We start from the raw sequence: 9,276 nt of genomic DNA on the forward strand, positions 1-9,276 counted from the left end.
CCATACCAACACTTGGCAAGCAATAGCATATGGCTTCGGTACAAGTAGCACTTTTTGTTTTTTTCTTTTTTTTTTTTGTTTTTGAGGATTATTTGAAGGTTTATGGATGTTTCAAAGGAAAGAAGAAGAAAAAACAGAAGAAAAGGAAAAAAAGGAAGGGAGAAGAAAAGGAAAGAAAGAAACAGAAGAAGAAGAAAAAGGAAAAAATAAAGGAAGGAAGATCTTATGATCCTAAAAGATCCTGATCCTAAGATGTGAACCTGAATGCATAAGGTTATTTTCATCCAGATCACGAGATCCGGATCATGAATTACAAGATTTTAGCAATAAAAGTTCTGATGCCTTTTGGTATATTATCATTTTTTTTTTTTGAATTTAATTTATGTAAACTTGAAAGGTGTTCTTAGTGTTATAGTTTGCATACTTAGTATTTTAGTTTGAGATTGGTTTGGTGATTATACTGATTTAATATCCAGTTTCCTCTTTAAAAAATATTTCATGCATCTATTGATGATTTTCAGAAAATTGAGAAAATTGAGCTTGGTATATTTTTTATATATTTTAGATTTTAGTTAATTCATGGCATGTAGCTCCTCTCTATGCTCTTTTCAGTTTTTTGCTTCTTCCATTAATAATGGTAGCTTTTTCCTGAACTGTGGAAGCTAATTGTCACCATAAATAGAGCATCTTTTCTTATATATGTTTCATGGCAGTTCAAGTTGCTATTAATGATTTTTGCTATTATTATCGATCATTGATATCATGATTTCATGGATTAGAGCTATCAGTTCACTCATCTACGCAACTCTAGAATGTTAGTCAATGTATAATTTCCCTTTGCTCTTGGATTTTTACTAGTACTATCATTCTTATAGAGTATTTTGAACAATTACCTTTTGTTCCTTTCTTTTGTATTGGCAGTAGCTTTTTGAAATTTTGGATGTTTTAATTGATGTAACTAGTGATACAATAGGAAGATATTTTGTACTAATTTTTTTTCAGGTTGGGAGCTAATGTTTTTTAGAATGCTTTCATCTCTTGTCTCTTCTTTATTCATTAGTGATAATCCTTTTGAGTTTGACTTTAGCACCATATCATCAAAACTGTCTTCTTTCCCAGACAAGTAAGATTTTCTTTCCTTGAACAATTGATAGTGCCAAGAAAGGTCCAACGCAAATATGCTCCTGATGTTCCATCTTTCATTATGATGTCCAGAACATCTAGCTCTATTCCCTCGCAGCAAGGAGTGTGATTAGTAACATTTCCACATTTTCTAGTTATGCCAAAAGGATAAAACTAGGGTGCCTAGGTCCATTTGCACAGCTCAAACTTATTATTTTCCTATACTGATTGTTTTGGACTGCTAAACACCAAATTCAGGTTGCCAAGAAGAAACAGGAAAGAAAGAAAGGAAGGGGAAGAAGAAGGAAAAGGAAACAAGGAAACAAAGGGAGAAGAAAAAGAAAGGAAGGGAGGAAGGAAAGAAGGAAAATTGAAAGAAAAAAGGGTAAGAGGCATGAACCGCTCTAGACCGAGCAAAACCGGGCAGTTCTCGGTTTGGCTCAGTTCGGACCTCTTACCGAGCCAAACCACTGAATCGTCTCGGTAACCGGCTGGTTTGGGTTGGTATGCCCTCAACCGGATGGTTTAGGATAGTGTGTGGCCGACCTTGGGATTGTTGTATCCATTGCGAATGACTACCTAAAGTTTTTTGTTTTGGCAATAGCAGGGAACTAAGGCAAAGCAATCTTTACTTATATTCTTTGTTTACTTAAGCTATAGAAATTGTTGCTGAGATGGCCAAAAGGATTAAGTGGGAATGGTCGATTTGAGGGTTATGAAATTCACAAAGTTGTGTAGGCATCAATGTCAAAGTTGGTAAAGTCGCTAGAAGCTGTCGAATCCTGCTTACACCGTAACAAAAGGACACAGTGCATTACCGAAAAAGTAAAGATGTGTTTCACCTTTTCTTCCAATTTTTCTCTCTTTGAGTATGGCAGCTGTCAAATGATTGTTCCATGATGATTATAACTTCTGAAAAAAAGAATAGAATGCTTCAGCAGTAAATATCTTTCCTTGAGCCTCCCTGTCTTTTTTCCTCTAGAATTCTTATAAACATGCTGCCATACAATAAATTACCCAATGAAATTGGCAGGATCTCATGCTATTAATGCTAGATCACCAAAAAACCACGGCATCCCTACTGCCCGAAACAATTGTTTATGACATTCTTATTTTATTTGTGTCCAAGTACAATCATTTCATTTGCTCTGTTACTGATTGTGTGAGCAGTTTTAGAGGATCTCCTTGCAGTTTATGCTAAAATAACTTGCTGCTGTTGGCCTTTTCATTGATTAAACGTATCTATTGTGCATAAATGGCAGGGCTGCGTGAATGGTTTTCTCAGACAGATGAAAGCCACACGGTTCCAAGGATGTCAGTAATGGTCAATATGACTTCGAATTCTGCTTCTTCTAGAAAGGAACAGAAAACACAGGAGAATTCCATTCAGCCTAATCTGTCACTGGATCAGATGCATTCTAATAGCAGACACTCTGTTATGTTGGATGAAGACTCTGATGAGGATGAGGATTATCAAATTCCAGAGCCTGAACAGGAGGTTGGTCGACTGCTTCCAATGTCATTTATTTCTTGGCAACCTTCTTTTGAGTATGAACATTGCAACATTTGCAGGCATATGCAGTCAAACTTGAAAACGCTATCAGACATGCAGGTCTGTGATGAAATTTGCTTTCTTCTCTCTATAGTGTGATCATTATTGTTGACATTGAGTTATGGCTAACTGTTATATTCCTAACAAACTGTTTTTCTAGATGAGGAGCCTTCTGATCAAATTGATTTGTCTGGCTTTTCTGGCAATTTGCGCCGGGATGACCAGGAGAAAAGTCGTGATTGCTGGAGAATATCTGATGGGAATAACTTCAGAGTTCGTAGTAACCATTTTATATATGACAAAACCAAGGTCTTCTGATTCTTTATGTACTAAATATTTCATTTTTGAAGATTGTAGAGTTGCAATGGTTAATAGTATTGTAGTTCAGGCTGTTTATGGATTCAATATTCTCATGCAGATTCCTGCTGGAAAGCATCTTATGGAGCTTGTAGCAGTTGATTGGTTTAAGGATGTGAAACGAATGGACCATGTGGCAACGCGAAAAGGCTGTGCAGTCCAAGTAAGTTGTATCACTATCAGTGACTCCATGAGCTTTGTATGGTTCAATTGCCTGATTTGTTTGTTTGTTTTTTTGGGACAATGGACAAGAATTCTTGTGATATTTTTTAGCTAAGTGTTTAAGTTGTTTAATGAAACTAATTAGTGGCACATTAAGGTTTTCATTTTGTTTTCCATGAGTTATTTTATTAAAAAAAAAAGTTCAATCAGGTTTTGTTCTAAACGATGATGTTTGTATTAAAAAAGGGAAACCATTATTCTTGAAACACTACCATTATTTTTCGACCTGTTCATTTAGCATGATCTTTTGAAGTCATATGATCTTCTGAAGGTGATATATGTTCTAGAAAATATAAGGTGAATATTAAGTAGATGACTGCTTAGAAGGTATTTCGAATATCTGAATGATGATATATGGTCATCGTTTGCACGACAAGTACATAAACATAAAGCGATGCAGACCTGAATGGATGATGGAAGTGGAGGCAGCTATCTATAGTTACTATGGGGAATGTAATGCTAGTCTCATAGCAGTGGCAAATGATTCTGATTTTGTTGTTTTGGTGTTATTTGAAGAACTAGAACATCATGATCCTTTTTTTCTAATGTCTGGTGAACATCAAGAGATGCATCAATTCTTTTCCCTATATCTATTGCATGAGGCAATAATATTTATGTGAAAAGGAGATTATCCTAGACCATCTAACGAGATGCTGGAAGATTTTGAAGGCTGATTGGACTCGCACTTGTCAGATTACATTCTTATGTGCATGACAGTTATTATATCTGGTTTTATTTGTATGTCTTTCACTTTCCAGCATGAAAATCTGTTGCTGGCCCAAGGTAATTACTACTTCGTACACCCCAGAAATTGGGTTTAACTGGAATTTGTTCTGATGATGTAGGTTGCATCAGAGAAAGGACTATTCTCATTGGCAATAAATGTGCAAGTAAGATTTTGCGTGGTTTTCTCCTCTTTAACTGCTCAGTGTTTGTTCCTCTGTGCATATGAATTATCTTATTTATTACTTGAGTTTAGACTTACAGTAACAGTACCTTCTGGTATCCTGTAGTACTACCAAGTTGCCACTATGTTCGAATGCACATTAGACAATAATCTTTCTTAAATTCATGCTGTCAAAATATCTGTGATTTACTAAAGAATGCAGGTAATTTGAAAGTTCCTTACCAGAACAAATTTCAGCAGAACATGTATTTCTATATTTATGCGTAACCATGTCATGCAAGTTTTTTTTAATTATTATTATTTTATTAATAAGAGTCATGTTAGGTTCCAATCCTCTGGGAAAGATTTAATATAACCTTGACAAGGAGTGCATTGAACAAAGAAGTTTAGCCGCATCTCTATCCCATGACAATAAGTCAAAGGCCAACCACACAATTTCTCTATGGATTATATCCCTATGCGGCAATGCTAGTTAGCCTTTTGAGGTTATTCTTATTTTGGAAAAGTGTACCCAACTCTTAGAATTTGCCTTACTGCATTTCAGTCTCTGCATAGTTGAACTAAAACTTTTTCCCCAATACTTCACTGATGCAAACTGCATAGGCACCAAACTGAGTTGCACACAAATCTCAATGCATTTAAACATCTTATTTATTATCATGTATCTAAAACCAGTGAGGTAACTTGCTAATCTTGCAGGTTCCAGGCTCAACTCATTACAGTATGGTCTTTTATTTTGTAACAAAACAGCTGGTACCTGGATCACTATTGCAGCGTTTTGTTGATGGTGACGATGAGTTCCGTAATAGTAGGTTCAAGCTTATTCCTTCTGTTCCTAAGGTCATCATCTCCTCCTTGTTCCTGTAATTCCCTTGTTATATTTTATAAATAAAGTCATAAAAGCCAAGCATGCAATATAAACTCTGCCTTTTCCCATCTGCAGTGTCTTTTCTTCTCTTTTTTGGAAAGAAATGTTTTTAATTTCATGTGATAATATATGTTAACCCCATCGGTAATGGTTGTTGGCATAGCATTGCATTCCTTTACTGACTAGTGCAGCAATGCAGGGCTCTTGGATTGTACGCCAGAGTGTTGGAAGCACCCCTTGTATATTAGGCAAAGCAGTTGATTGCACCTACATTCCGTGGACCCAAATACTTGGAAGTAAGAAAATTCTGTTACGATAAGATTCTTACTCTTATGTGGAATTTTGTGTCCAACTGTTTAGCAAATGAATTTCGATTTGAAGCTGCTGGAGATATAAGGCGTCTTATGTTTATTAATATGTGCAGATAGATGTTGATATTGGTTCTTCTACAGTGGCTAATGGAGTTTTAGGGCTTGTGTGTGGTGTGATTACAACACTGGTAGTTGATATGGCATTTCTTGTACAGGTACTTGTTTCTGCCATTATCAGTCTACTTCAAATTATGACATAAATGCCTTTACCCTGTTGGCATTAGGAGAGAAGCAAAGTTTAATTCCTTTTGGTACATTTTTGCGCAAAAGGCTTAGGTTAAGCACTTGCATATAAATTTAAGGGGAAATAATTCATTGATCATACTATGTGGTGATTGTATGAAATATTTTCTAGTTTCTTTGCACTTGGCAAGACATTCATAGAATAATTTGAGTACTGGAGTGTTTTCAAAAGGATGATGCTTTTGAAGTATGGCCCATCCTAGAACCACCCTGCATATGATGGCCTGGCGTGCATTTTAATCTATAGATTCGGGGAATCATATTTAAATTTCACTTCTTATCTTGTAATTTTTGCTTTGAGATAGATGCAATCTCCTATATCAGTCCTTGCCAATTGTCCATCTTCCTTTTACTCTTTTCGTCTACAGCCGCCATGGAGGCTGTTCCCTGTTCACATGAGTATAAACTGCATGAGCAACAAAATAGGATTCCGGCTTGACTGCTGGCCTTCTAGGTCTCATGCCAAAACCCTCATTGTTTCCCACAATTGCGAAGCCATCACCCGGAAACCAATTTAAAGGTTGAGAGCCAGTCATGTTCTCAATGTTTGATGGCTAGCACCTATTTTCACATATATCTATACTGTTCTTGTATTTTGCTTTAACATCAATTGTTTTTCCGTAACAATACTATGCTTGCAGGGAAACACTTTTGACGAGCTTCCAGAACGGCTTATTGGGTGCTGTTCGCGTGTCACATGTCGAGCTGTCATCTGCAGTAGTGCCAGTGCTGGAGTCTGGCCCTTCAGCAGAATGAAACCGTCGACAAATATTCAACTTCTGTTATCTTCCCCCCTCCCTCTTTCCATCATTGTCATCAGCAAGGAATGTGCCCCATGTGATTTTGCAGACATTGCAGAGTGCGGCACGACCCCTAAATGATTGATTCCCATACTGCAGCATTCCCGTGATGCCGGTCCTTCCCCACTTGTACAACTAGAGAGAGAGAGAGAGAGAGAGAGAGAGGGAGGGTCAATAATTTGCTTTCAGTGGGGGAGGTGATGAGGAATGCATGTTGTATCAACTATGGCTTTGTTGTATTTGCTAATACGCTCAACACTTGGTAATCTCTAGGTCCAAAATTGCAGTGTTGAACATGTATGCAGAAAATAACATTTTCTTTCACATTTTGTGACAGATATGACTTGACAACTCAATGGAGTCTGTATTCACAATTCTTTCTTGCAAAAACATTGATGAGCAAAAGCATTGCTGCCGCGAAGGCCGTGTTTGGTGGTTTTGTCTTCGTTCTTCCTCTTCTTGCCAACTGAGCCGAGTCTGTTTTCATAATTCTTTCTTCTTCTTCTTCTTCTTCTTTCCCATTTGTAGCATTACAAAGTCAATAATCGGCGGCAAGCTCTGGAAGGATGCAAGCGGATTCTCTTGCATGGACCGAGGAGTCTAAAAAGAGACCTCAAGCTGAAGATTATGATGCAGTTTAAAGGTCAAGGTACAGACCGAACAGCAGAGTGCAGACCAAAGTCTTGAGGCGTGGATCGAAATGCCAGAGATGTAGATCATGTTTTAAAGTATAGGCTGAGTGCAGAAGTGCAGAAAAGAATCTCAAGAGTGCAGGTTGAGACTTAGGTACAGAACGCAGCATCACACGTGCAGGCCGAGCGTTACTGTGCAGATCTCATATGCAGGTCGACCTCAAAGGAGCCTTTCAAGGCACAAATTGAGATGGCGGAAGTTATTAGCCTAGGGGCAAGAAATTAGAAGCTACCGCCACTAAGAATGTGGGAAGAGTGTATGAGCACTACCTGGAGTATAGGAGTACTGAAAGGAATTATAATCGTCATGCACAGCGACGGTGGCCTATGCGGCATAAGCTACTGCTGAGAGGACAATAGCCGGAGCTGAAGGATGAGACTGGTCCCGATAGTTAAGGGGGACCACGTAATAAGTATCAGTATCGGAAGGCAATTGAAGAAAAGGACTTCTTGGCACAAAAGAAAATGAGAATCTCGAATTTTCCTTTTATCTAAATAATAGCTTAATCCTTATGAAGCTTGCACCTTCATTTCTTTAAATTTTGGCAAAATCTCTATCTACCGTCATTCCACTTTTTAGCAATAGCATCTTGACGGTGAAAGTCCTCACATCATTCTATAATCATCAATTAACCTCTAGCCTTCCGGTGACTAACCTGTGGGGCTTCAAATGTTTCACATTTTGGGCTCGATTTGTTTTTCAGTAAACAATTTTGGGCTAAATTTCAGAACAGTGGTACGTGGTCGCTGAGCCTACTCGTTGTTGTAAAACTAGATCCTTTATTAGGGCCAGAAAGGGCTCATGGGCCTGGAATTCGGCTACTTAACCAGCCATATTTCCAGCACGCCCCACCATTCGAAAGAGAGGCGTCGGTTAGCTTCCAATAACCGCAACCGACCATTGCTCTCTCTCTCTCTCTCTCTCTCTCTCAACAAGTCATTCCATTTTCAGATTGGATTCAGCCTTCTAAGGGTAAGCCTTCGCATAACCACAAGCATAAGACAGATGGAAGTTTTTTCTTCCTCCAAAGCCAGAGATGGTGAGCAATCCTGCATTTCTTCTTCTTCTTCAACTAAGCAGTGTCTGAAATCCCTTTTCCAAGAAAATAGTGTTTGAAATATCTTCTGAATCTTCTACCAAAAAAAAAAAAAAAATCTTCTGAATGATATTCCGATTCCTCTTGTTAAAGTATTTTTCTCTTGGTTACAAAATATTTATATTTTAATTTTCGAAGATGATTGTTCTATAATCGGTTGCATGATGGGTTCTGCCAGAAGAGTTGGAACTCGAGGATGTTTGGTCGGATCTGCATGCTTTAAGGAAGTTATATGTTCTCCTCCAGAAGAGTAGCGCAGAGATTCCGCATGGGGAAAACCAGGATGGTGTAAGTATCTGAGCCTCTGATTCCATGTGTCTCTATTTAATATGCGTAAAGCTATTTAATTTATGTCCCCTTCTTTATTTTGGTGACGGATTTTATGGCAGATGATAGATTGTGTCACTCAATTTACTACACATATTAGTAGTGTACCTGTAGCAAGCGTGATACAAAAAGATTATGTTCTTTTCTAGTTGTAAATTGCAATCCATGCATGTAATCCACCAAAAAGATTTGTATCAAATAAAAAAGAAATTACACCAAAATTACATGTTATATCTTTACTTACATAGTTGCAAAGCCCAATGCATGATGGTTTTAATTTTTTCTAAAATAACTGTTAATTAATAATAATAATAAAAAGGCATCTTTGCCTCTATCTATATCTCTTGATCTCTCCTTTTCGAGAAAAAATCCCTGCACTTGCATTCCACGTACATGCTGGTTAGTAACTCAAATAATGCATATATAACATTCAATGGACAAATAGTAACTGGCTTGAATTAGTCAAGTAGAGACTAAACTTCTACATACTTTGCTGTCAAATAGTCTAGCTTTGTTGTTTTAGGGGCGTTCAACTTGGTGCTATTATTTTTCACTGAGTAACAGGATGTTATTTGATCTAATTAAACGGTAAGGCTACGCATCTCTCCCCTCAAAAACCTTATATAGCTTCTTCCTCTCCAAATTGGCATTACTTTACCAGTAGGAGAAAGTGTTTTAACTGACCTGCCACCTTGTATGCTGATTTAAATGGATCGGA

The 9,276-nt window shown here is 37.5% G+C and overlaps 1 protein-coding gene across 1 annotated transcript in view; it reads left to right on the top strand.

Moving 5' to 3' along the window:
• Positions 1–6,859, top strand: part of LOC120108127 (protein ENHANCED DISEASE RESISTANCE 2-like) — a 48,367-nt gene extending 41,508 nt beyond the window's left edge. The window contains 11 exon segments of the mRNA XM_039121692.1: positions 2,385–2,620; positions 2,695–2,734; positions 2,835–2,983; positions 3,093–3,194; positions 4,099–4,143; positions 4,860–5,000; positions 5,228–5,302; positions 5,304–5,324; positions 5,453–5,554; positions 6,284–6,319; positions 6,321–6,859. Coding sequence (XP_038977620.1) covers positions 2,385–2,620; positions 2,695–2,734; positions 2,835–2,983; positions 3,093–3,194; positions 4,099–4,143; positions 4,860–5,000; positions 5,228–5,302; positions 5,304–5,324; positions 5,453–5,554; positions 6,284–6,319; positions 6,321–6,398 — 1,025 coding nt within the window. The 3' untranslated portion in view covers positions 6,399–6,859.
• The last annotated feature ends 2,417 nt before the right edge of the window (positions 6,860–9,276 follow it).

The sequence above is a fragment of the Phoenix dactylifera genome, unplaced genomic scaffold (genome assembly GCF_009389715.1).
Source record: "Phoenix dactylifera cultivar Barhee BC4 unplaced genomic scaffold, palm_55x_up_171113_PBpolish2nd_filt_p 001190F, whole genome shotgun sequence".
NCBI classification, from domain to species: Eukaryota; Viridiplantae; Streptophyta; class Magnoliopsida; order Arecales; family Arecaceae; genus Phoenix; species Phoenix dactylifera.